The sequence below is a fragment of the Psittacula echo genome (genome assembly GCF_963264785.1).
Source record: "Psittacula echo genome assembly, chromosome: 8".
In the NCBI taxonomy this organism is placed as follows: domain Eukaryota; kingdom Metazoa; phylum Chordata; class Aves; order Psittaciformes; family Psittacidae; genus Psittacula; species Psittacula echo.
The window spans coordinates 12,988,514-13,016,395 of NC_137744.1; the positions used below are offsets into that span (position 1 = coordinate 12,988,514).

The 27,882-nt window shown below is 40.5% G+C and overlaps 2 protein-coding genes across 6 annotated transcripts; one reads left to right on the plus strand and one right to left on the minus strand.

Moving 5' to 3' along the window:
- The first annotated feature begins 1,899 nt into the window (after positions 1-1,899).
- TMEM185A (transmembrane protein 185A) lies at positions 1,900-13,043 on the plus strand. 4 transcript variants are annotated; one of them, XM_080624534.1, is made up of 8 exons: positions 1,940-2,056; positions 2,324-2,506; positions 4,539-4,715; positions 6,085-6,292; positions 7,997-8,080; positions 9,041-9,217; positions 9,544-9,667; positions 11,454-13,043. In XM_080624534.1, the coding sequence occupies exons 3-8, from the start codon at positions 4,657-4,659 to the stop codon at positions 11,696-11,698; spliced, it is 897 nt and encodes a 298-aa protein (XP_080480660.1). In that variant the 5' UTR covers positions 1,940-2,056; positions 2,324-2,506; positions 4,539-4,656; the 3' UTR covers positions 11,699-13,043. The 4 variants fall into 4 exon arrangements, with proteins under 4 accessions (XP_080480658.1, XP_080480660.1, XP_080480659.1 ...); XM_080624532.1 differs by lacking the exon at positions 2,324-2,506 and having other exon boundaries at positions 1,900-2,056; XM_080624533.1 differs by having other exon boundaries at positions 1,965-2,506.
- Positions 13,044-13,174: 131 nt separating this feature from the next.
- Positions 13,175-17,082, minus strand: LOC308224523 (protein EOLA1-like). Of its 2 annotated transcripts, none has more exons than XM_080624537.1 (3): positions 16,807-17,082; positions 15,908-16,188; positions 13,175-14,532 (listed from the first exon to the last, which is right to left on the minus strand). In XM_080624537.1, the coding sequence occupies exons 2-3, from the start codon at positions 16,158-16,160 to the stop codon at positions 14,315-14,317; spliced, it is 471 nt and encodes a 156-aa protein (XP_080480663.1). In that variant the 5' UTR covers positions 16,161-16,188; positions 16,807-17,082; the 3' UTR covers positions 13,175-14,314. The 2 variants fall into 2 exon arrangements, with proteins under 2 accessions (XP_080480663.1, XP_080480662.1); XM_080624536.1 differs by having other exon boundaries at positions 16,562-17,080.
- Between the last annotated feature and the right edge of the window lie 10,800 nt (positions 17,083-27,882).

Consider the following 27,882-nt stretch of genomic DNA (forward strand, 5'->3'; position numbering starts at 1 on the left):
TTGTATCTACAATTTGCCAGTGAGCATCTCCAGATGAATCACATCTTTGAGTAGATCCGTATTAGCTAATGAATACTTTCAAGAGCTACAAGTAGTTATGGCATTTAATAAATCACATTGCATGTAAGCCTAGCTTCTCAGCTGGTATAAATTACCAGTACTGTTAGCACTGGATAAAGATTTGGACCATTAACTTTTCAGTTTTCTCATCTTTCTGCAGAAGGTAGAGCTTATGGCATTGCCAGTCATTTATTAGCATCTCACTTGCAATACAGCCTTGATTAGTGAGAGCTATGGGGATTTTCAGTTCCGAGTCTTCAGATAATCTGATTTAGTCATCATATAATCTGTCCTGATCTGCTATGTAATTTCATAACCCTTTGTCCTGAATTCAGCTGTAGCACTCGCTTTTCTCCTTCCCACTAGCTGGTGCAGTGCTGTGTTTTCAACTTCAGCCTGAGAACAACGCTGATAACACACTGATGTTTTAGTTGTTGCTAAGTAACACTTACTCTGATCAAGGACTTTTCAGTCTCATGCTCTGCCAGTGAGGAGGGGCACAGGAAGCTAGGAGGAAGCAGAGACAGGACACCTGACCCAAACTAGCCAAAGGTGTATTCCATACCAAAGCACATCATGCCCAGTATATAAACTGGGGGGAGTTACCTGGAAGGCCCAGATAGCTGCTTGGATAGGGCTGGGTATCAGTCACTGGGTGGTGAGCAATTGTATTGTATATTGCTTCTGGTTATTGTTTTCTTTTCCTTTTCCCCTTTTAGTATCATATTCTCTCCCCTTGTTATTTCCCTTATCATGATTATTATTGGTGGTAGCAGTAGTGGGTTTGTATTATACCTTAGTTACTAGACTGTTCTTATCTCAGCCCGTCATTATCTCTACCACCTAGAAGGAGCAAAGCCCACATTGGGTAGCATACCTGAGTCTAAAAACAATTATTCTGTCTCCCTGTGCTAGTTCTTACTTTCCCTGGTATTCTCCCTTCCAGAAGCATTTGTTAATGTAAGATTAACTTGTTGAATCCAATGATAGCCAGACATCACTATCATTAATGGGCAGGTCCCTAAAGATAAAGAGGCACTCGTGAGGTGTCCAAATAACATGTGACCTGATGCTATGAACACGACAACCGCCACATCACAAATTGCTGCAGAAATTAAGTGACAGAATCAAAACCAAAATCTGCCTCCAGATCCTCTGGGCTTGGCTTCACTAATAGTCTGAAGAACGACTGATGAGGATTTCTATTAACACATACAAATTAGGATAAACTTAATGAAGTGTGAGTTAAAACACAACTGAACAGGTAACAAATATGACATTTTGAGCAGATTATCTAAACTCGTATTATTCAAACACCCAAACTCAGTGTTTTAACTCCTGACATGCACTAACTTAGAAGGCAATAGCACAACCTGGAATAAGCACTGCTGACGTGACAGCTTGCAAGAGGTTGTTCCTTCCTGTCTCTGCAGCAAGCCTATTGACACAGCCTGAAAGCGAGCACTCGGTTGCACACCCCGGCTGGCTAAGGCACAAAGCAAGCACAAATTTAGCCTACAGAGGAACTGGGTAGAAACCCCATTCTTCACCATGCATCTGACACACTGTATGCTGTACTTTCGACTGGCTTCTTTCCAATAAAGGCTACAGAATTGCGCCAGGCCGTCAAAACCCCTTCTAAACACAACCCGAATCAGGCCCTGCTGCTTTCAGCGCCCAGCGCTTCCGTCTCGACTAAGCCGCATGCGCAACAGCCGTCTGTGCAGCCCAGAGAGCGAACGCCAGCTCCCCAGCAGCAGGACGCGGCCACAAGGCTGGCGGGCGGCGCGCATGCGCGGGGCTGTGCTGGCTGCCCGGTTCCGGCGGGGCGGAGCGAAGCGGAGGTGGAACGGCCTCGAGGCCAGGCCAAGCCAGGCTAGGCTAGGCTTCGGCGGTGGCGGCCGCGCCATGCGCGCCTGGTAGAGCGCGGAGGAGCTGGGCGGGAGGGTCGAGCCGCAATGAACTTGCGTGGCTTGTTCCAGGACTTCAATCCCAGGTGAGGGCGGCCCAAGTCTTAACGGGCGGCCTGGGGCCGCGCCGCCTTTTCAGGGACCGTTCGGCCGCCGGTCCGCACAGTGTCAGGGCGGTACTTGGCTATGTCCCCGCAGCTCCATGTCCCGGCGCAGTGGGTGGGCGGAGGCTCCGTTTCCCGGCGCTGGTAGCGGGACGTGCCCGGAAGTGGCGGCCCGGTGGGGCCCGAGCTGCCGCCGGGATGGGGGGGCGGTAGCGCCGCCGGGGCTGACTCTGCACCTTCCCCGTCCAGGCCGAGCCAAGCAGTGCTGCGGGTTCCCTGGAGAGGAAGCCGGCTTCGACAGTGTTAATCCGGTTCAGCGGTTCGGGGTGGGTCGAACGCGCTGTGCCTGATCGGTTCCTTCCCAGCGAGTGCCGATGCGTGCTTCTTCAGGTGGCTGCGAACGCGGCAGCAGCCACCCACTCTGCAGGACAGGTTCCAGCCGTTTCCTTCCGTTTATTATTACTCCAAGTTTCGTTCTGGGTTTTGAATTTTTCAGCTTCGTGGTTTGGGGTATAAAGCCTTACACTCCAGCACAGGCGTGCAGCATCTGGTAAAGGCTCGGGTTTTGGAGGTATGAAGGCATTGCCCTTAACTGTCCTCATCTAGCCTCGGAGAACTGCAGAGGGCGAGCCTTCATGCTGGCCTCAAATTAAACAGGATGATAGTTGCTACAGGTTTGCCTTCTGTTGTCTTGCCAAGCAAATGCAGATACACATAATGCTGAAAGGAGCTGAGAGAATTAGTTTGACTTTACTGGGCTTGCCATTACCAGGTATTGCAGGAGTAAAGGCTGCAAGAAACTTGTGCAGTCAATACTGAGAGTCCTGGGGAAAATCTTGTTTGTGAAAGAGGCCTCATGTGATTGCCACTACAGAAAGCTGTGTTCAATCAGTTGTTTAGACAAACAGAAGGGTAACCAGTGCTTCAGGAAGTGTGTTGTTGTGGAGAGACTGAAATAAACAGTTTAAATATATGTGATTGGAAGTAATGGAAGAGTAGGAACAGGAGTTCCAGAAGGTCATAAAGTTTTGGTATTGCAAAGTAATGCTTGCAACTTTTTGGGGTGCCATCTAAATGGTGAGTGAGCATCTGAACATTACATTTGTGCAGATAACTTCATCTTGAATGTTTTGATGTTTAATGGACCTCTCGGGGAGCAGCAGCATTTCACCACATGGCACTTTACTGCTCTTTTTATTGAGCAGCAAGGGAAAGTACAAATTACACAAATGCTGGAAAAGCATGGATAGCCTGGGAAGCTGAGGAACCTCTCTGTTGCTGTAAGGAATGACACTTGTTTCGTATCTTTCTGTTCCAAGGTAGCTTCATCAAGCATGTGAGGAGATGCTGACACAATACAGCTGCTTTTTCATATTAAGAAACAGCTGAGGCACTTGTTCTGAGACTGAGCAGCTGGATATCTGATGGAGACAGTGATGAGCTGATAAATCATTATTTGATGAGAGTGAAAGTGGGCAGTTTTAGTTGTGCTGTAGAAGTAAGGGTAGTATCCCCAACTATTGCTGCTTTACTCTATAGCAAGTATTTCCTCTGTTCCCTAGGTTATCCATGTTTTAAAATACATCCAATTACTTGATTGAAGTGGTTGAAACATAATTTTGTGTTTTCTAAAGCAGTCTGCGAGCCTCTGGTGAATGGGTGGGTGACTCTTTCCCTTCCTGTAGTGTGAGGAAATCATGTACTATGTAATCATTTTGTCTGATTTTTGGTGGTACAAGCAGTTGCTATGCCACTGCTTTCAAGGGTTCCAAATACATTAATTTGTTCTTAGGTTGACTAGATTATAAAATATACCAACATAACTATTTGAAATGTGTAAGCACCATCCTCACTATTCTAGTTAAACTACACTCTACAATCACTAACTTTGTTAAAAGCTTAACCTGGTTTTTTTTCCTATAATGTTGCTTTTTTCTAACTGAATGTAAAAATAATAAAAAAACCCATCTCTGAAGTCTGCCGTATTACAATGCGTAAGTTTTTAATTTTTAGTTTAAAGTAGCGTGGCAAAAATTACATAAATTACGTAACTTGATTTTGAACATCAAAACTGTCTGATTTGATTTGCATGAAAGAACGCATTTTCTAAAAACATGTACAACTGGTATTATTTCTGAGCCTGTAATAATCCAGCTCTTGTCTGGATCCTTGTGAGAGAGAACTATTTATAGATGTCCATTCATTAAGTTTGTCATGCAAGAATGCTTTTGATGTGTTCTCTTGAAGCATTGGCTTTATAAGTGAAAGAGATGTCATATGCTGTATTTATGATTAAATATTTGACTCTTCAGAACAGATTTGATTCTTTGTAAGAAGGTTGATGTGTGTTTTCTATTAGGAAATACCCTGATTATGTTTCAGCTGTGACTGATTTTCTACAAAATTCATATGAAGTTGCTGCCTTAATTTCTGACTCTGGGGTGGTTTTTTTTCTGTTTAACAGCAAATTTCTTATTTACGCCTGCCTGCTGCTCTTTTCTGTGTTGCTGTCTCTACGCCTGGATGACAAAATTCAGTGGAGTTACTGGGCTGTATTTGCTCCAATATGGCTGTGGAAGTTAATGGTGATCGTTGGGGCCTCAGTGGGAACAGGAGTATGGGCCCGAAACCCACAGTATCGGTAAGTCAAGGATATTTTGCAAAAGGTTCTCTGTACGCAATCAAATTCATCAGTAGTTCTTTTAACAACGTGAACTATACCATCCAGAGGATTGCTATGTAAAATAATGATAACCTATAGTGTATGCAAAGTTTTAAGCAGCAATAGATGGCTTAATCCTAGTTGCAACAGTTTATCACAAGCTTCAGCAATACTGTTTTTGAGAAGCTACAACTTCTCATGGAGTAACTTTTTGCACTGTTCTGTTAGAATGTTGGGAATTCCTTGCTTTAGTATAAGCCATATAGAAATAGGTATCTTCATATGCAGTAGGAATATACTATATTTAATTGGATTAATTTTTAAATCACTTTCCTGAAATGTACAATAGCCTGAAAGTGGTTTTTGCATTGGTTTTTTTTCTCCTTGGTGTGCTCAGAGAAGGTAAGGATGAATCTTCAGTGATTCTTGAATATGCTGTGAACATTGAGAATTTTTACAGACTTTAGTTGCAGTTTTAGAAGAAATATTTAAGGAGTTCAATACACTAAAATAAGCTACTGCAAAGTAAGAGGTTTGTGGCAACAAATTCTGTAAATTCCTATTCATTTTTGTTAAAATTGTTTAACAGTGATATTTTAATTGTCAGTCTAATGTAGGATAACTTTCAGGCCTTTAAATATATCAGTGTTCATTCTTTTGGTAATCCAAGTAGGATATGAATTTGAACATGCTGGGGAAAAGAAAAGCTACCTTAAATGCAATAAATTCAGTCTTCTTTTCTATCTACAGTGAATATTAAATGAAAAAACTTTGTACATAGGCCCTATTCTGATATACTATATTGTGTGGTTCAGGTCTTGTTAACCCTTTCTGCTTGTGTAGGAAAAAAGTGTGGTTCCTCTGTGTGTGTTATTTTACTTTTTTGTAACAGATGATATTCTGTTGCAGTATGCTGATTTTGATGAAGAAGGAAATTCTGGGGAAAGATGTTGACTCAATAAAAGCTGGTGCAGGAACCAAACAGATAATTTTAGACTAAATTTATTTCCCAACAGCCTTCATGATGTCTGAGTGTTTATGTAGTAGCAAAGAAATCCTGTTTTTAATGCAGAGCTATGGAATATGTAGAAAGTTTTAAACTTGTAAAAATCTCACTGCCTCCTTTGAGGAAAATCCTTTAACTGTGCAGCTTTATGGGCAAGAAATCCTGTTGGGTCATCAGGAGTTTAGTTTAATAGCAGCTGTTTGGGCATAATTTGTATGTTTATTAAAAACAAGTATTAATATCTTAAACAAAACAATTATAAATGAGTGTCTTGGGATGCTTGCAGGATTGTGTGCTTTCTTACTAACAAGTAAACTGAATGCTTTGTTATCCTCTCTTTAGAGCAGAAGGAGAAACCTGTGTGGAGTTCAAAGCAATGTTAATAGCAGTTGGCATCCATCTGCTACTGCTGATGTTTGAAGTTCTGGTGTGTGACCGGATCGAAAGAGGAACCCATTTCTGGCTTCTGGTCTTCATGCCATTATTCTTTGTATCTCCAGTGTCAGTTGCAGCTTGTGTGTGGGGATTCCGACATGACAGGTCTCTGGAGGTAATGCTTTGTTTGTTGCTATAGAGTCATAGACTGGTTTGCCTTGGAAGGAACCTTAAAGCTCACCCAGTTCCAACCCCCTGCCCTGAGCAGGGACACCTTCCACTAGAGCAGGTTGTTCAAAGCTCCATCCAACCTGGCCTTTTATGTGTAGAATTTGTGGCAATGCAAGACTGTATCAATGTTGTAGCAGTTCATCTCTCACTAAAGCATGAGATGGATGACTGCATTGGTTGAATTAATTGTTTGCACTGACCTGCGAACATGAGTGAAAAGTCAGGATCGGTAATACTGTTTTCCTCATCTCTTCTAGTTTGGTTTTTCTTGGTTTTTTTGGGTTTTTTTGTTTTTTTTTTCAACTACCACTACCACTTTCTTTTTATTATTGTGTGTTAAAAGAACTCATGCAGTATGAACTCTTACTAGACACTTAAATGGAAATCACTGAAGAAAATCTCACTGATTGTAAGCACTGTCCCTTGGCAGAATCAGGGTTGAAAATTTGTTACTATCCCAATCTGTGTGCTTAATTTTTAATTTGGGAATACAAATAGTAGGCATAAAGCAGTTGGGTTTTATTTTCTGCCTCTATTTTCTTTCTCCTCCAACTCAGTCCTTTTGGTTTTGGAAGCACTTCACAAGGATTCTAAGATCTTCTCACCATTGCGGCGTTTCACAATAAATTTAGAATTATTATTGAATTGATACTTTTTTAAAGGATTCTTTTTCTTTTTGCTATGCCCTCAAACTCCTCAATTTTTATTTTTTTTTTAATTTCAAGACAATGTTTCTGTAACATTAGCATAAACCGAGTGTCTCTGGAGAGAGAAACATTTTTGGTAGGTGATTGTTAGGATGGCTGGTAAACTGATACCTTAAATTATTGATGTAAAAATACTACAAATAGAATTTCATACAGCAGAGTTCTATTCAGTTAATCATTCCTAAAAGTAAAATTTGTGTAGAAGTACTTGCCTTCTCCTGGCTGATGCTTGATTACCCACTGATTTACAGATGACTGCACAGCTGCTAAGTACTGGCATTAAAAAAAATGGAATCCACTCACTCCTAAAAGGCAGCAGCTGTCTCAGAGAAAATAAGTTATGCAGTTGAACTGTCAACTTTTTTTTCTTTTACTATTTTGTCACCTTTTCCTTTTTGACTCTGGGAAGGTCTCATTACTGCCCTTTCATTTGCTAGAAACATAAGAAGGGCCTGTCTTTAATCCAGGATATTAATTCTTGGCAGGAGTAATTAGTGATCTATTATTGTCATAATTATTAAATCTGATATATACTGTCTGCTTGTTCCTACTCTGATTAGGTGATCAGTAAGTATATAGTGGTGTTTTATCTATAGATCATGGTGGGCTCAGAAAAAGCTTTCCTTCATGTGTTACACTATTTTTATAGTCAATAAAGTACCATTTATTTAAGGTGTAATGAATTCATTAAATTGTGAGCCTAGCTACTCCCAAGGATTTTTATATACCAGGAAGTTTTTACCTCAGGAGACATCTGCCTCTACAGTTACTCTGTTGCGATCACAGCCTCCCAAATTTAGGGATGCTTAGTAATATCTAATGCAAATGCATGTTCCATATTACAGTGATAAACATGAAGTCAGAAAAATCCTTAGATTCTTTGTTGTCTTTGAAATGGCTTTATCATGTTAAAGGTTAACTAATGTATTTTCTTTTTCTAGCTGGAAATCTTGTGTTCAGTCAATATTCTACAGTTCATATTCATTGCACTGAGACTAGATGAGATCATCAGATGGCCATGGCTTGTATGTAACAAGTGATTTCTTCTTATCCTTGTTTAAATGCTGAATTTCATAAAGATACTTACTGTAGGGAACAGTTAATGTATGATCATGATCCATGATCACATTCTTGCTGGCCTAACAATCCTTCACTGAATGTTTGGCATTTCATTCAGTGGTCATGAGGAACAAAGGCTGTTCCTGAGGTATTTCATCCTTTGAGGGAGAGTGACATGCCATTACCTGCAATTAATTGCTGATCAGTTGTTTAAAGAGAAATCCTAACCAAAAGTTTCCAGTGGGAACACTAAAATAGTGATGAAAATGACTGGTGGGTTAGAGAATGCGCTGGTAAATATGGTGTGATAAATAACTAGTTTTATTTGCTCTGTCACCATGCCTGTAAATCCACTAACTGCAAGTGGTCACTGTCAAAACTTCTGAGACCTTATGTCCCAAGTACCTGTAGAATACAGAAGTGCTGTTCCTGTGCCTGTGTTTTTGCCATTTTACAGTTTGTAAACTACCAGTTACAGAACTGGTGACCTGGCATGATTGTGACTGTCCTTTCTATTTTCCAAAAAAACTAGGGAAAGGATCTAATTTAGAAACTATTTCAAGTAAGGTGTCCAGTGTAGAGAATACTTGCTAGAATAATTAGAATTAAAAAAAAACATGAGTCCATGTTAAATCACAGAAGTCTTACTAAAGTTGAACTACATTGAGTCAATTTTAAATTGTTGCAACTTGATGGGGTTTACAAAGCTGAGGAACCCTAGATAGTGATGTGGCTCATAGCAGTGTACATGATTTGTGAAGCTTTTCTGTGAGAGATTTTATTATTTGAAGACCATTAGACTTAAATTTCTATTTCTTGTTTACACTTAATATGTAGACTTGCTTTATTTAAAAAAATCCCACACCTAAACCAAATCTAATGTGTTACTTTCAGCGGGAAAAGCAGTTGATTTCTTTTTCTTCCAGGTTGTTTGTGTTCCACTATGGATCTTGATGTCCTTTCTATGTCTAGTAGTGCTCTATTACATTGTATGGTCTGTTCTATTCTTGCGCTCTATGGATGTGATTGCTGAGCAAAGGAGGACACACATAACCATGGCTGTCAGCTGGATGACAATTGTAGTGCCCCTCCTCACATTTGAGGTAGGAAAGAGCATAATGTGGGTCTTTTCAGAATGAGTGGTAATGTTGCTCTGCCTCTACTTGAAGTAACTAAAATGAGAATAGTGCTTTCAGTTTTGGAACAAAATATTAACAGCAAATATGAAAGAAAACAAAGAATTCTATGTTTCTTCCAAGTTTTTTGAGCAGAATATGCATCACAGTAGAACTGTAACTACATGTTTTTGTGGAGGCCATTTTTTTCACAGATGTGTGAAGTTAAAGATTAGAGATCAGTGTATGTTTTAAGAAGCTTGAAGGCAGGTATTGCAGTTAAACTGACATTGTATAATTTCTTTGTCGTTTAGATCTTACTAGTACACAGACTGGATGGGCACAATACTTTTTCTTTTATACCCATATTTGTTCCTCTCTGGCTTTCGCTGATAACTTTAATGGCAACAACATTTGGACAAAAAGGAGGAAACCACTGTAAGTATTTAAAAATCACAGAAACAGATTGAAACTCAAGGCTTAATTTTATTAAGATTTTTATTATCGTAAAGGGGTTTTTTTTTATGTATATTCTCTCATGAAAGAACTATATTTGTTACTGTGGTTTCCAGGTGAATATCAGAAGTTTTCAGGTTTTAATAGTGCCTCTTGCTTTTATTTTCCTGATTCCTGTAAGCATAACTTGTGCTCAGATTTAACCTGAAGTCTCAGTGGGATTTTAATTATAACTCAGCCTTTTATCCTTTCTTATTTCCATGAGTTTCAGCCTCACGGGACATGACTGGATCACTGTGCTCTGGGTTCTGAAAAATAGTGTTGTACCTACCATTTTTAATTAGCATTTGGCCTAGTATCCTGAACCAATGTTTTCTTCTCTCTTTGGCCAAACAATGCTCTATGCTGCTCAGTTGTAACTTCAGTTGCCTGAGTGGCCAGTGTAGGTTTATAGGCTTTTATTCCCATCACAGCTTGCACTGCTGAAAGAAGTTTTTGCACTTTCAGCCATCTGATGTTACTGAACCAGTGCAGATGCTCTTCAGACCAGCTTTCCCCATCTATGTTGCAGTTCATATTCCTTGTTGACAAGGCAATAAAATTTGTTAGGATTTTAAGAGTTGAAAGGAACCAGCTGTGATATTACATAAACTTACTTCAGTTTTGGTCTGATTGTGAAGTATACTGAGAATTCCTTTGGTCATGACTAATCTTATCTCCATACATTTAGTTTACTTTTATATTGTTTTATTTTTTATTTTAATGTTTTTATATTGCTTATATTGTATGGAAAACTGTCACTGGTGCTTTTTGTTGTTGTTGTTGTTTCCCTTAATGCATGCCCTCAATAATTTGTGGCCAGACTGGTCTTTTGGAGAGCCACATATCTTTTATGTAGGGTTAATACATACTTACGTAATTTTTTTAATAAAGACTATTCACCTTAAGTGGGCCTCAGAAGACTTGCATGAAAATCCACCTTTAAAATGCTAAATGAAATAACGTCAGATGGCCATGAAAAATAATCTCTGCAAAAAGATGGGTTGTGTGCTGTCTTCCTGGGCAAATGCTTTGTGTTCAGTGTGAAAGAACTGACTTGGGGAGGCTGTCCCTTCTAGCACTGACCTTTGGTATTGGTTACTAGACGAGTGCCACCTGCTGAACTACAAGTACTGCTTACTTAGATACTCTTTCCAAGTCTTTGCATATCGCAAAATCTGTAACAAACACAGAATGTGTATTAGTTTATAATCAAGTGCAGGTAATGCCAAGGATGTACGTAATACTCCTGGCATCCCATTATAGTTGTTTAACAACAAAAATATTTGTGGAATACCGAATACATATATTTACTACTGTGTCTGCCTATAACCTATATGTATCAAAGTTGGCATGGATGTCTTCTTATGTGGCACCGATTGCTTTGGTCGAGATGCCAAGTCTTTTGTGTTCTTTGTCTGTGTACTGATGTGACCCGACACTGCTTAATGGTTGAAATGAAATGGATTCTTGCTGTAATTTATACATATAGATGCATATACAGAGACATGCATGCACAGACATGCAGGGGCATGCAAATGTATGTATACATTCTGTATGTCTACCTCTGTGTGTGTAATCTGAACTGTTGTAAGTAACATGTTGATAAGCAGCACTAACAAATTTTATATTGCTTACGCAAATAGTCAAGAGAACTGAAACAAGATTGCATACTCTGCCCACTTATCCTGTTCTGCAGTGTGAAACAGTTTTATTTATTTATTTGTAGGGTGGTTTGGAATTCGCAAAGACTTCTGCCAGTTCCTGCTTGAAATTTTCCCATTCTTACGAGAATATGGAAATATTTCTTATGATCTTCATCATGAAGATAATGAGGAAACAGAAGAAACACCACTACCTGAACCACCAAAAATTGCACCCATGTTTCGAAAAAAGACTGGGGTGGTCATCACACAAAGTCCAGGGAAATATGTCATTCCACCTCCCAAGTTAAACATCGACATGCCAGATTAAGATGATGGAAACATAGTGAACTTGAACTGGGAATCAGCAGACAAATGTATTTCATCTCATGCCTTGTCCCGATTACTTTAAAATAGGTATTGCTGAATCAGCACTTGAATTACAGAGTTGGAGATCCTGAAGATAATCTGAGTTTTTCCAGAGATACTTGGTGGTATCATCTGTGCACCTTCCTGATGAGCTGGTTGCACAGTTACCTGTATAGTATTTATATGAACATCTTAGCAGTGTAATATATTGTTTAAAAGTCCTGTTGTGTACAGTATAAGTATTATCTAAAAGTATTTTTTTAAAAACCCTGTATGAAATGCCTGTGATATTTGACACGTCTTTTAGGTCCTAAATATACACATGATTTCCATGTCTGTTTTAAATGCTTTGGATATGCCTTAGTACAGTACCTCTTTACTACTTCTGTTCAGCCACAATCATTGTCTTAACCAGAGAGGCACAGGAGTGTTGCATTTCTCAGGCAAAACTGGAAAGCTTTTTTAAGGAGGAAGTAGAATGTACAGCAGCTTCCATGATGGTTTCAAGTTAGCTATGTGAATTTTCATGTATTTCAACTTTTGCACTGGCTTAGGAGTTAAATGCTGCTTTTGTTGCTTTTCCAGTTTCATGGTTTAATTCTTGTTGAGCAGTGCCTATACCATTTTCCCATTAGACTGCTTGTTAATAAGCTGTCTCCTCTTGCATTGTGTGTGCAGTCTATGCCAGAGACATTAGTTGTAGCTTTTACAGATGTTGGTTAGCTGGTATAAATATCATGGCTTGCTCTTCATTACCAACTTTGTGTTGGAGTCAGTGATTAAACTTTTCAAGATAGGAACTTCTTGGTGTTGGTATAGTGTTTTTCTTGTTTCAAGAAAGACAACCTTTGACCAATTGTTTTGGACTTCTCCATGCTTTAAAGAAAGTCTTTGGAACGCACACTGCAGTATCTTATAAAAATAGATGTCTGATATTCCCACATCCTTGCAGCTGTTCTTTGTGCTTAGGTGAACCCACAGTTTAGGTACCTTAAATACCATGGATAGAGTTTTCTTAGTGTCTGCATGGCAGTGAGACAACAGCAGAGTGTATAGACCTTTCTGCATGTGTGAGAGGTGCTTTTGTGGTTTAATCATCACACCAAGTTCAGGGAAATACGTCATTCAACTTCCCAAGTTAAACATCAACATGCCAGATTAAGATGATGGAAGCACAGTGAACTTGAACTGGGAATCAGCAGACAAATGTATTTCATCTCATGCCTTGTCCCAATTACTTTAAAATAGGTATTGCTGAATCAGCACTTGAATTACAGAGTTGGAGATCCTGAAGATAATCTGAGTTTTTCCATTTCTATTAAACCATATTTGTGGTTTAATGCCAATCAGCAGCTAAGTACCATGCAGCTGCTCATTCAGACCCTGCACCATCCTAGTCACTGGTGGGATAAGGAGAACTGGGAAAAAGTGAAATCCATGCGTTTAAATAAGAGTTTAATAATTGAAATAAAGACATTATAATTATTATAATGAAAAGAGAGATAATGAGAGGAAAACAAAATACAAGTGATGCCCAGTACAACTGCTCACCACCCAGGGGTAGCCGCTGCTCTGTCTGTGCCAAGGCCACCTCAGGGACAAACTCCACCATAGCACCATGGCCTGACTTGCACTTGTGGCAATGGCTTTGGGCCCTAACCTGGGACAAGCAAGGTGCCTCCCACAGCTTTTCAGAAGCTGCATAGTTCAAGGGAACAGAGTCTCCTATGTGTTCCAATAAACTATCCGAATACAAAACCTCTGCCAGTTGTCCTGTCCTTATACCTATGTCTGGCCTTGGGCCTTGATCCAGAAACTCAAAAAAACTGTAAATTTTGAAAAACTCAAGTGCCAAAATTAGTGACTTCTATTTGTTTGTCTCTACAGTATTAGGTTAGTCAAAAGCTTACAAGTATTTTCCATCTTAAATGAGAGAAATAATAGCTTCATTTAATTTTGTACAGGCACCTTCTAATGAAGAGCTTCCCACAAAAGCTGTCAGGTCACAGAGCTTGCAGGCTGCTTCCCCATCATATGCATATATAATATTCCTAACCTGTGAATAAGGAAAATCTGGTCCTTAAGGTAAGGTTAGGTGTGGGCTGTCAGACAGATGTGTTAACAAAGGCAGCCTGTTTTGAAGCACCATTTTTCTGGGGGGGTCTTAAAAACTCTTCCTCGTATACAGAGATACATATATAATATGGTTGTGTTTACATTTTAAATTGACACAAAATACATAACCATGTATTTTTAAAAATGGCAGTTACTTATGTAGGAAAAATCTAGCGAACCATCAATGATTTCCAATGATGGTCATAAAAATTACATCTTGTTTATTCTGCCTCAAAAGGGCAGTTCTTCAAATGTATTTGCTATTTCAAGCAATCAGTTTTGAATCCTAAACTCACTGGTATTCAAGATGCTGACTCGTGAATTACAAGTTACCTGGTCTAGTGGAAACTGCCTCTGCCCAGGGGGTTGGAACTAGAGGATCTTCAAAGTCCCTTCCAACCCAAAACATTCTATGAGTCTAAGTTTGCATTTAGGCAGGAAAAGTAATAGTGAGGGGCAACACCTATGCTTCTGCAGGGATCAGTTCCTCAGGGACGTCCACCTGCCACACACCTTGTACCCCTCTGGCAGGAATTGGTTGCAGAAGCCATCTTGCATTTGAAACAACAGTCAAGTATTTCTGTTCTAGATTACAGAGGACAGCTTTCTTTTCCAGCTCCAGAATCTCTTCAGGAGGCAAGTTTTCTGGACATAGCGATGTCTCTCCAATGTCAATTAATCCTGTGTTATAAAATTAAAATACAAAATTGGTTGGTTGATCTCCTGGAGAAAAGTTTTCCAAAAGTAAGCCTCCCAGAGGACACACAAACCATCTCATTTGTTACCAGAACACAGTGTGAAGCATACACATCTCAAACCACTGTCATTCACTGCAGAAGGTGGTCTGTGTGACTCAACTTAGGCTGGTGAATTACAGTTGAAGCGTGGAGTTACAACAGTCACATCTCAGTGATACAGAACTCTGTTAGACACTCATATCTAAGGAAGTACCAGCTGCTACCAAAACTCCTGAGCTACATTTGGCCTTGAAACAGCTTCATTAAAAATAAAACTCTGCTCCTACCAGGACACCATTAACATTTTAAAATCATTAAACTATATGGAAATTCCTGCTCTCTGGAACCCTTTTAATGTCATGCAAGGGAATTTCGATATTGCTTAATGGTTAAAATAAGATCAAAGAAGCTTTGATGCCTACTCCACAATTTAGCATGCAATTTATGTCAAGGTTACAAATTGCACATTATGTAGTAGTTAACAATTTTCAGCACTAGAACAGAAACAGTTTTTCAGTGTATGTGATAATAATTTGTTGTGCAGGAATAGCTGACAATGTTGAGATGGTGAAGATAGATGGTGTAACAAAAGATATCTACAAGAGTGCAAAATGAGTGCTGGATAAAAGCTTTGTAAGCACATGGTACAGCAACATATGTTGTATTTCAGCACATTATAAGCAAAAAAACACCACTCCATCCTAACTTTTGTTAACAAACTTCACTGCTTAAATAACAAGAACAATGGCACATTTGTAGAACTGAAATTTATTATCTCTAACATGACATGAAATCACTGCAACATGGTGATCTCACTTAACAGTACTGTAAAATGGTTTCAGTAAGACTATCTAAGCTCAAAATGCAAAAAGTGTGAAACTGACATTTACTATCACAAAAGAAGGTAATACACAACCCACATTATATTACCTTACTGCCTGATGAGTTAGCAGAAACCAATTTTATTTCTTGCGTACACTTTAGAGTTGTAGCCTTTTTAGTTGACTGAATGCCTGTTAAAAACTGAGGCCTGACTAAAATTCTTTATCCCAGAGATCAAGCATACTTCACATTTCCAACACAATGGAAAAGAATAAATTCTATTCACAACTTCCCTCTCCGACTTCAGTTTACAGTCATAAGGAATTGCAATAGTCCCCCAGTCACAACACAGGGGCCACTCCCTCAAAGTAAACGTTAATGGCACGTTTTACCGAGCACAGCTGTGTAAAGTCCATGTGTATTTTATCTGACTGAATGTTAACAGACTGAAAGCTTGCTTGGAAAACACAATCCAAGCAATACTGCAAGTTGCTTACCTGCGATAACTCCTCTGCCAAACTTTTCCCCTTTATCCACCAAGTCTTGCACTTGTTGTGGTGTCATACCAAATCTATTCGAAAGAATTGCTCTGTATGTTTCATCTTCCCAGTCTTTAACAGCTATATGAACAGCAATGGTGCAGCCCTTGTACTTTGCTAGCAAAGGACGCCAACGGGTCTCCACTGTTTTGACTTTGTTTAAAACTAATCCTGCATAGGGTTGTCGGAAGGAAAGGCAACCAAATTTCATCGTTTTCCTTGCATCACCCGTTGATTTCCTAAAAACAACACACCTGAGGTTAGTGTGTGAAACGTGCACAGAACCATGTCAAACCAAGCCACACCTGCCGAGCAGCTGCCCCGAGCACCTGGACGCAGCTCGCTGCCTCCCGGGGCCGAGCTCCCCGCTCCGCACCACCGGAAACAGCCCCGGGCCTGGGCGGAGGCTGTAGCACCAACGGGGCTTCGCGGCCCAGCCAGGGCCTGCAGCTTCGCTCGGGAGGTGGCCACTCCCGGCGCCGGAAAGGGTTTAAAAGCCCCGCTTCTCAGAGAATGCGGTACTGCGCAACCGAGAGGGTTTGCGTCCCGCTGCTTCATACCGCAGAGCTCTGCCGGCTTTAGTGACATGGAGGCCCTGGTACCGCCTCCTACCTTACGCTTCCAGCTCCGCACCCTTCTCTCCCTTCGCCTGGCACCTGCCGGCCGCGCTCGGTGACGCGGTGGGAAAGCGGGTGACGACGGCACTTGGTCCTCCTGCTGCTGCTGCTGCCGCCGCTGCCTGCGGTGCCGCCTGCGCCCGCACAGCCCGGCCTGGTTTCGGCCTCTCGGCGGCGCGTCATCCTGGGCTGGTGCCTGTGCGTGTGAAGGGAGGGCGGCTGCTGGCCACGTGTGTTTACCTTCCTTCGTGTTTTGTTGCTTATCTCACGGAAGCGGCGGCTACATCACCCTCCGCTGGGTAAGAAGCGAGCTGCAGTGTTCACTGGCTGCGCCCAGGAGCGCCCGCTGCTGGAGCTGGCTGTGGCACTCGGCCCTGGGGACGGGCTGTCTGCCAGCGCTCCCGTCAGGGCCCTGTAGCGAAGTGGCAGCAGGAGCCCCGCAGAGCGCCCCGCCCGGCGGCCGTGTCCGCAGCTGGGAGGCCGTGCAAAGTGTTTTCATTTAGGTTGCTGAGAAGCTCACGTGTAAACTGCTGCCGTACGTCTGGTGTGAGTGTCCTGGCCTTCTGATACACGTATTTTGAACAACACGTTTACTGTTTCACAGCAGAGGCTTAATCTGTTCTAGCCTCCTGGTAGGCCATTCCTGGCAACAGGGAGCAATACGTGGAATGCAGTAAGTGAATAGAATAAGGGACTTCACAGTAAAGGATAATTTAGAAAATTCGGCTGAAATAAATACACGGTCCCTCTGCATTTAATGGGATATCCAGTGTACATTTTATGTTGGTGAACCTATGTTTTAAGAGTTAACTTCCAACATAGACAAATAAGTGACTTTTAATAAGGCAGACCCTGATGCTGTATAATGAGAGGTAGTGCAGATGGCCACTGATGCTCCACGTTGAACTGTTAGGATCTTGCCTGAATAATCTGTGGGTATATTGTATATATTGGGTGTATATCCAAATAGAAACTGCAGGTGATACCTTTTCCCTGTAGAGTCATATCTATCAGTTGAGGGTTATAAATGCAAGAAGTATTGGGGGAGCTTTTTCATGCATGTAGCATCTTAGAGTAAGAAAGTGGGGAGGAGGGAAAGGAGGAGAGAGCATTCACAAAAAGGAGTGAGTTTGTAGTAGAAGTAAGGAAAGACAGGCATGAGAACGAAGGAGGAGTGGGAGAGATGGAAAATCAAAAGTAGGACTCTTTACAGAACGGAAAGTGGGTGATCACCAATGTCAAATTCTGTGGTTTTGTTTTAATACTGGCTTCAGTGGTGTGGAATGTCTCCTATTCTCTATTGAACCACATTTTTAAACCAAGAGAAGTGTTAATATTACACTAACAATATTAGGAGCTCAGGGTTGGAAAAAGAAAAGTGAGCTGGCAGAATTCTGCTGCAGGAGAGGTGGGCTATTCCTTTACTTAAGAAAGGCAGTAGAACTTCATACAGCAAAAGGTAAGATTGGTTTTGGTTATTTTTATCCAGGTCTATGACTTTATGAATAACAAGTTAGTTATTGATAAAACAGCTTGTAATGTTAGTTTTCCGTGACTGCACTGCACAGCACAATTAGATGTTGCTTTTCTGATGATAAGTACTTCAGATGACTTTTACAACAGCCAGCTGTGGTGAACACTTCAAATATGCTTTCAGTGGATGATGTATGTTCTAAGGTATTTTATGGCTGATAGAGTTTAACTGTTGAAACCTATTTTTTCTTTTTACCATTTTCTGAAATTCCTACTGGTTTCATTCTCTCCCCCCCCCAAATATTTCAAATATCTTGTTCAAAATGTTCCAGATAAAGTCACTCTAGTCCTTTATACAATGCCGTAAAAACAAGATAAATTAAAGGCTGATGTGAATTTAAAGTCATTGTAGTTTTTAAAGGGTTATTATTGTAAGCGTTCTTTGTCTTTAAGCTGTTTCCATCTTACTGGATGTGCACGGTTAGTTGAAGAACCTGTTGAATCTGTTTTGAGTTGCAGGTAGTGAGCTTTCATGCTTTTTGTGGTATTTGCTTTTGGTGTTTTTTCCACTGCATAATTGCAGTTTATGTGAAAGTTACTTTGGAGGAAAGCATAGGCCAATTTTTTTTTTGTCTTGTGCAACTGTTAGCTTTGTGTTGCACTCATGAACTTATAGGAGGATTTGTAGTATATTTCATCATATAAATAAGCGTAAGATACTTAAAAATCTCAAGTCTAACAGGTCTAAGTAAAATATAAATAGCACAAGACTTGTGTGCTACCAAAGGTGAACAAATGTTATGTTGAAAATCTCCTGTTGGCAAGCTAACTTACTTCGTTTGTAGAAGCCTCATCCCATATATTGTCATTTATTGGAAGACTCAAAAGCAATTTATAGTAGCACCTAAATAGGCCCTGAAATGATCAAGTTTTGTGTATGTGTTCAGCCTTACGTGTGATGTAAACTGATTCTAGTAGGTTTCCTCAGGGTATAAGATAATGATTTGAAGTGTATAGTAGTGAATATGAAAAAGAAAATTTGTTCTGATCTTACCAGATTATCAGTTTATGCTTGACATTTTAGATGCATGTAATTATTTTTTGTTCACTGTGGTTTTCACATGCTAACACCAATCCTAAATTATCTAATCTTGGCACTGTATCTCACATGATGATCATTTCAGCAACAGGAAATTCTACGTGTTTGGTCTATAAACTCTGTAAAGTATACTTCATTTCAGTATCTCTAAATTAGCTTTCCTTAGGGTGCCCCTAATTTTAATTTTGACAGAATAAAGACTGGATAATTCCAATTACAGAATGTGTTACTGCTTTCTGTGGAGCTAAACCAATGCCTAGTATATTTATCAGGGCTTGGGTCTGATCTCATGTAGATACGCAATGATTGCTGTGTTTATTTATTGCCAGATTTGCTTAGCAGCTGATTTCATGTGATTCAGTTCACAGCAATAGGTGCTGGGATATGTTGGATCAAAATCAGGTCAAGGTACTTGATCAGATACAATTCATTTCAGAAGTGGGTAGAGATACAGTGCAGTATGTTCAGTGAAATACAATACCATTTCTTTTATTTAGTAGTCACTATTTAATAGTTGACATTCATAAGAAGATGGGTTATGTTGACATATGAGCATCTGTTGTATTTTCCTGCATTTTAGAACATCAAACAATGTCAAGTGTGATGCTGCAACTGTGTGTTCTTTTAGCAGCAATTCCATCTTAAGGACTTCTACAAACTTTCTACATTTTGCTCCCTATCCCTTAGTTTTACTCTGTTTCACATTGTAATATTGTAATTTACAAAGTCTCAGTGTGTGCTGGAAAACCAGCTTCATAGTATTCTTATACCCAAATAAAGAACTTCTAATTTTTGGATGAAGTAAAATACTTATATTTTACGATTTACCATTCTACCTTTCTGTGTATATATTGTAAGAAATTATGATTGGTTTACAGTGTAAGATGATTGTCTTAAAGTATATTTGCAGTTTTAGATAATTCAATTATTTTCACATTTGTTGCAACACTGTTTTCTGAACTGCTCTCTGAAAATGTGAATCTTTTTTCACACACACCTCATGCTGGTTTGTAACACATTACTGACATTACTGTCCTTGTCAAAAGCTTTGGCATTGTAAATAAGCAACAGACTGACTACCAATTATTTATAGAAGAGTTTTCCTGTGCTTAAACCATGACACTGAGGAGTATTTTTGAGATTTCTCTCCAAATATCTTTGTGGTAAAAATACAGTTTTATTTAAGAGTACGATTTGAGAATAAAATGCATACATACTAAGTTTTCTCTTACGCAGGTTTCACATAACAGATCATGCGTATATGACAGAGCTTGCATAAGAACATATACACTGTTCTTCTTTTAAATACTGAACACAAAAGGAGAAGGTAGAGATTGAGCATTAGCCTCTAGCATTTTTTTGCAGTCAAGCATACTGCCTTTCATAATGGTATGTTGTAGTAACTGTGTAGTGGTATGTAGCTAATATATGAGGAGTTTTAAATGACTTAATGAATGTAATTTCTTGTCTGTATAGCAGTTTCTGTAAAGGAAAAAAAAAATCGCTGGAAAACTTTGTCCTTCATTTATCAGTATCAGTGGAGGTAGTGTCATTTGTGTTGTTTGAAAATCAAGTGTGTTGGTGGGATATAAGAGAGCCTTGATTTGATGTAGATTTAGTTACATTGATCAAATTAAAAAACATAATTTCTTTTGTACAGAACAAATACACTGTCTCCCATAGCCTAAAGAAGATCTGAAAAGAGTTTCTGAAGTTTCCATCTAGGTTATGAGACATGAACTTTTTTGGAGTATGATATGCGGATAGACTCCACAACTCGTTAAAGTTGTAAAGTAGGTATGTTTTATTCAGTGCTGAGGCACATGGGGGATCGCTCCTCCAAAGGCATGCGCACCTTTCCTTTCCCACTCAGTTTGCTTATATTACATATAATGGTTACATAAACATGAGACTGCTTCACGCCTAATACCTATGCAAAACCTATTCCCGTCTAGTATTATAATTAGTTTTCTGGCGTTCGTCCCATTGATGCGTTTGTGCAGTGCCACCTGGTGGTGGTCGTTAGGGGTCGTGAGGATGAAGGCCTGTAGTTCCTCTTCATCACCGCCAGTAACCTCTTGCTTTCATGCAAACTCAATAGGGTTTCGGCTCTTATCCAAACCTCAGGTTCGGTACAAGCCGGTTTTATGTGTCTTAAAGCAGAAACTTGTCAAGCTTGCAAATTTTGTTACTCTGGTTATCTTTTGTTCCTTTTCTTTCTATGGATACTATTTAAACAAGAATGTCTTAAATGTTCATCACACAAGTTATGAATCTTATCTACTACAATTCTGCCTAGTGGCTGTAACTCCTACAATTGTGCTTCACAATTCTAGCAACTTTAACTCCTATGGTTCTGCTTCACCAAGCACAATGACTGCTTGAGCAAGCAATGTGGTAAGTGTTAAGCAGGCACAATGTTAACCCTTTATTCCCAGGTATCAGAGTACATACATGAGAATTTTTGGCTGAGGGGCATGTTTGGTCATATTTCTCCTGAGGATACACCTGAAGCTGTGCAAATTGCTTATATAGCTTTGCAGGGTATGCAGTGGAAGAAAGATCCAGCAGTTCACATGTACTGAGATAGACTAGATGTGGAGCAAAGAACACCTGGTGTCTTATTCTTACTAACATGGGAGTCGAACTCCTAAGCTTCCACCAGTCATGAAGCTCATTTCAGCCATTTTATTGCAAGTTACTGGGCTTTTTGTCTGGATGATAATTTATCTCAGAGAAGATGGGACGTGTAATACCAAGGTTGAGTCTGTGTACTTAGAACACCATTTTGGTGATAGTTATGCTGCCTTCCAGTCTCTGACTTTATGGCAGCCTTAGGCACTTACTGCAGCTTCTGAGGACTGATTTTGGTACTCGTCTGGGACAAGGAGGCAACCATTGTTCTTTCTTCCCAGGATATTACGTTCTGATTAAAAAGATTTCCAAACACTGATGTTACAATTTGAAGCTCTTATGTAGGTGGGGCCCAGAGATTTCTGATGTGTAAATGCCTTTGCTTCCTACATTTGTTTATTTAAAGCTGTGTTATTTAAATCAGCTAAATATGTATGTAAGGTACTACTCTGCACATTTACTTTTTTTTTTTTTAATGAAAGGTTCTTGTCAATACCACACAATGTGCTAAACACCCCTAAAACCGCCACTCCCTCCCTCAACATATGCAGTGTCTTGCTTTGTCCCTTTTACATCAGGTTTTGCTGCTGAATTTTCCAGGTATTTGAACTAGTTAGTTAGTTGTGTGAGCATGAGACAGGCCAGGTCTGCTGGTGAGTTTTATCTGCTTAGTGATTTATTTCTAAACTTTAAGGTTGCTAATATTTGGAGATTATTCTGGTCCTTCTGCTTTTCTGAAGGTTAAAAGAAGGCGGTAACTGTAGGCTGAACAGCAAGCCAGCTGATTGAGAAACATCTTATATAGCAATCTCTAGCGATCTTTTTGGGATTGAGATACGTGGCTTCATGCTGGGGTAATCTGCCAGGGAAGGAGAGCTTGTAGTAATGAGCTCTCCTTCCCCTGCTGATTATTATGTCCAAGCCACAGGCAACTCTGAATGCAGTATGTGGCTGCATGAAACATTTTTAAAGATAAAGACTGCTCAACACTTTTGTATGGCCATGGCTCCACAACCAGGGTTCATGCCCTCTAATACGCTGAAAACTTTCTTCTAATGAATCTGCACTCCTGCTATAAAGGGGGTAGGTATCCCCACTTGCTCTGATGCTGTCCACTGAGCTTTATCATTATTTCAGGTTTTAATCTCTTTTCAGGTGCAGGGTGTTACCAGAAGTTTTGAGACATCGGTTAGAAATGGAAAGTTCGCACTACCTGTGGCAACTAAAATATAAGTGAGTTCCTTTGTTTCCTTAATAATATTTATCTTATATGACACAATGCTTAGGAATTCTTCAACAATTTCTACTGTGTTTGACTAAGTACCTTTTGATTCTCTCTTATCAGGAGACACATTCCTGGCAAGAACTGCAAGAAAAAATTCATGTGCAGAGGCACATGCAATTTCAGACAGGTCCTGTATGTTCTTTTGTAACTAAAACATTACCTTTTGGCCATTGATAAAACACTAAAAATGCAGTTTTCCTCTCTGAATTCAAACTAGCAAAATAACCAGTAAATACTGTCTTTCACATCAAGGGTCAACCCAAATCTGTTTCGTCTTGCCTTTTTTGGTTGGGTTTTTTTGGTGGGAGGAGTTAATTTTTTTTTTTTTTAGTATAAGCTGTGTTAGAGAATGCACCAATAAATGGTTTATTACTGGGAAGGTGTTATTAAAGAAATTGGGAAAGATGTTGCTTCTAGATGATACTATCTAAAAATATTTGAGATAAAATAGAAGTATACAAAAAAGATGTTACATGGATGCCTGTATGATCATGGTAATAACAAATGTATAAAGGCCAAAGCTGGAACTGATTGGTTTGCTGTGCACTGGTTAAAACTGGTTTTAGCATCCCATGTAAGATTTAAAAATGGGTAACTTGTGACTATTTTTCTAATAAGCACGTGTTATAGAGGGTTTTGTGGTTTCACTGCAGTAATAACCATTTTACCTGTTTGTGGCTGGGTTTATATATGTTTTTTTCTTGGATATATTGAATTTTTAGGTCATGTTTTACAGTACACCATCTCATACTTTCTCTGCATTTTCTTCTGTTGTCAGGAATTTTCCACATATATTGGATTTAAATGCTCTCTTAATCATCAGGTGTCTTGATTTCTACTTCCCTATTGTCCCCATTAGCAGACACTATATTTTCATCATGTGTGTCTACTTAGATGAAATGTTACCTTTCCTTAGGTATACTCTCAAAGCAATATACTGTCAGTTATTTCTACAGTGTTAATCTAAATGTACACTGGAGTACTCCATGTATTTTAATCATTAATCAAGCCTACAAGGATGCTGGGGAGGGACTATTCATCAGGGACTGTAGTGACAGGACAAGGGGTAACGGGTTCAGACTTAAACAGGGGAAGTTTAGATTGGATATAAGGAAGAAATTCTTACTGAGAGGGTGGTGAGGCACTGGAATGGGCTGCCCAGGGAAGTTGTGAATGCTCCATCCTTGGCGGTGTTCAAGGCCAGGTTGGATGAGGCCTTGGGTGGCATGGTTTAGTGTGGGGTGTGCCTGCCCATGGCAGGGGGGTTGGAACTAGATGATCTCAAGGTCCTTTCCAACCCTAACTATTCTCTGATTCTATGTCAAAGGAGCCTCATCAGCAAGCAGAAATTAAAATGAGATATAGGCTTTAGTCCACAATCTGAACATATATTAATTATCAAAGTAGTTTTGAACTGAAGGCCTATATACCCTTCATTGTTAAAAGACACTATAAAATATTTTTTATCCAGTGACAAACCAGATATCAACATAGAGCTGAGTGGTTTCTTTGCTTGGTTTTGGGTTTTGTTGTTTGGGCTTCCCCCCCCCCAAAAAAAAAAAAAAGTGTAATAACCATTCTTCATTTCTTCCAGCCAGGTAACCTGGACCAAATTTTAAGTTCTGTTAATTTAAAATTGATGTCTTTGCACAGTAGCTGTTTGAGTCTTTTCCAGCTTTCCCCTAGGTGGCACCATGACCCACAGAACAGCTCCTGTAGTGCAAGTGACTTCCAGCTGCAGATGCGTGCACTAAGTGATGTGAACACATCTACAAACACTACTTGGCTGGCCTTCTTTACTGTTTTTCGGAGGCAATATCATTTCCATACTGGGTCGGAAATAGTGATGATCAGAACATGGACAAAAATTTATTTTGATAGTATGAACTATTATTAACAGGAAAAATGGACTTGGAAATATCTCACATAATTTAATTTTTTGTGTGTTAAAGGGAGGGAGGAAGGACACCAACACTTCATGCAGTGCAGTAGGCTAAGGCACAGTCGTGCTTATTTGGGTAACAAAGAACTACTATTTGTATAGAGCTTCATGTTACTACATGGTTCATTTAGATCTTAAACAGCTTCCTACTCCCAGTACCAATGCTAGTTTTGCTTTACTGCCGGTATTACCAATTATTCTTCACCTCAAGCATTGTTTCTTAGCCCCTAAATACAAGTATCTGTGGGGTAAATAAAAGTCCTTCTCAGACATGCTAAAAGTAAGCAAAAAATAATTTAATCATAGAATGGTCTGAAAAGCTGCATAATAAAGTTTTAAGGGAGGACTACACTACATCATTAGGTAAGTGTTTGGTCTTCATACTCAATGTCATGAAAGCATGCCAGCCTTTCTTTGGAATAGAGGGCAATAGAGATTTTTATGATTAGAAGAGCTACTCGTAGCCCACAGTTTTGTTACAGGTGGAAGAAGCCTTATGTCTCCTGAGATAGCTGAGAGCGAAGTCAGAGCAGATGTTATGGAAAAAGTAGAGTTGTGCATCTTCTGCAGTTAGAGTTTTGTTGACAGTAGAGCTTAAGCTGAAAGGCAACAAGACAACTGGCTGCCCAGTCAGGTTACCTGAGAATATTAACATCATAAAAACAGTTATAGGATTATTATTGTCTCTGTATGTGATGGTGTCTAATGAAAAATTGCTATTATGGCAAGCTTTTTCAGTCCTCTATTTAGAGCATGATTCTGTTATTTTAATGACACTTTGAATAAAAAAATCCCATTTTTGTTGGAGTTAATGTGGTTAGCATAGCAGTATCAGAACTGTGTCCTAGAACACTTGTGTATGACTTACCACAGCCTAACTGAACATAAAAGAAGGTTCATCATGCAGATGTGTTTTTGCCATATAAAAAGAAGACTTAGAGATGTCAGTAAGCAAAAAAAATGAAATAATTAGGAACTGCTTTTAATGCTCCTGTGTCTGTCATTGATGGTGAAAAGATTGTTCTTTATTTTAATATCTGCACAGTTGTACTTGACATCCGTTTGGTATCAGTTGCAGATTTGAAATGCTATAAACAGAAATCTAGAGGACTATTTCCCCATATATCTTCTTATTGGTTGCCTTAATAAGTTACACTGACTTGTTGTGTCTGTGTCTAAATTAGAATTTGGCAGGATGCACAGCTGGAGCAGAAAACCTTCTATTCCCAGAGTTTGCATTGCTGAAGGCTCAGATCATGCCATGCCACAATCAGCCATCTCCCTGCTGATTGTGATGAGGATCACCATGTTGGCATGTATGCAGAGTGTGTTTCACCCATGACCATTTCGTCTGATGGATACAACGACCGGATGGCTGGAAACATATGCTGTGCCCCACGCCACTGTGCGGAACGCTACCCTGGGCCTTGAGGAACAGATTTGGTGGTGACACAGCACCCCAGAGAGAATTGAGTCGGCCAGTGGGCCTCATTTCCGGAACAGCCTTACAGACATTTGGGCCAAAGAGCATGGCATTGAGTGGGTATATCACATCCCCTACTGTGCACCAGCCTCTGGGAAGATCGAATGGTACAATGGGCTGTTAAAAACTACACTGAGAGCAATGGGTGGTGGGACTTTCAAACATGGCGATACACATTTAGCAAAAGCCACCTGGCTGGTCAACACCAGAGGATCTGGCAAGAGGGCTGGCCCAGCGCACTCTGAACTTTTACATACTGTAGAAGGGGATAAAGTTTCTTATGGCCGTGCCATGCCATCTGCACAATTGTTCATTTGGCAATTCCACTTACTCTGGCATTTTGAGAGGGAAACAAAGTCCTTGGGGCATAAAAAGAAGTCTTTTGGGAACAGCCTTTGACTGAAGAATCTGTATTGGTTCAATTGGAGTCAAATTGGAGGGAAAAGGAGCAGGCAGAGGCAAGCACTGGGGGGAAGGGATCTGGCTGATTGGCCCGAGAAAGTGTCCACAGCGAGCGCAGGCAGCAGCACGATGTCCTCAGCGCAGCTCCCTTGGGCCTGGAGCTGGCAGTGGAGCACTATGCCTCCACTTGTGGGCTGATGCAGGAGCAGCAGAAAGCCCTGTGCAGAGTCTTCAGCGCCCTTCTGAAGCGAGATGGTCATCGCTGTTGGGCTGCTCTTGCGTCCGGGAGGGCGATGATGCCTGTGGGGAAAGGAGAGCTGTAGGTGTGGGGCTGGGTGATCAGCGGGCAAGCTCCTGCTGCCACCCACCACCGAGGGCTTCCCCTGGGGGCTTTCCACCAAAGGCTTTCAGCGCTCGCCCAGGGAGGGGAGGCCGGGGCCCGGCCGAACTTGTGCACAGGCTGCTGCTGGCCTAGCCTGGGTGCCACTTGACTCAGGGCTGTATCTGGCCCTTCCTTGGTGTCCTGAACACTGGCAGGTGATCCTGGCAGTTTATCCTTGTGTAACAGTGGGGAGGCAATGCCTGTGCTGGCCTTTCCCTTATGCTTCTCAGGTGCTCTCCTCACTTGCTGCCTGACTGCAGCCTGCATAGCTGTGGCAACTACTGTGACCCACTGTGGGGCAGGTGCCTCTGTCTGGGCCTGTACTAGGGTCTGCTGCTCACCCATGCTGGCTTCTGCTGGAGGCTCTGCCTCTCAGCCACAGAGGTCTCTATGTCCTGAACTGCTGCAGGCCGTATTGGTGCCATTGTCACATTCCCATGGCTTTGTGCCACGTCCTCCTGTTCCACAGGCTGCTCATCTGTTTCCTGGATGATAGCCAAAGCCTCATGCAGGACGTCCCTCACTATGCGACTGGCTGTTTCCTGGTAAACCAGCTCAGAAGCAGTGGGCACCCAAGGGTTGACATTAATGTCCTGTACGGTTGAAACATCCTGTT

Coding starts and splice junctions, on each gene's coding strand:
- LOC308224523 (XM_080624536.1), bottom strand. CDS start 16,749: ATGACGCGCCGCCGAGAGGCCGAAACCAGGCCGGGCTGTGCGGGCGCA. Junction 16,189..16,561: donor TGCGGAGCTGGAAGCGTAAG/GTAGGAGGCGGT, acceptor TGTTGTTTTTAG/GAAATCAACGGGTGATGCAA. Junction 14,533..15,907: donor TGGCAGAGGAGTTATCGCAG/GTAAGCAACTTG, acceptor TTTATAACACAG/GATTAATTGACATTGGAGAG.
- TMEM185A (XM_080624532.1), top strand. CDS start 2,019: ATGAACTTGCGTGGCTTGTTCCAGGACTTCAATCCCAG. Junction 6,293..7,996: donor GACATGACAGGTCTCTGGAG/GTAATGCTTTGT, acceptor TTCTTTTTCTAG/CTGGAAATCTTGTGTTCAGT. Junction 9,218..9,543: donor TGCCCCTCCTCACATTTGAG/GTAGGAAAGAGC, acceptor TTTGTCGTTTAG/ATCTTACTAGTACACAGACT.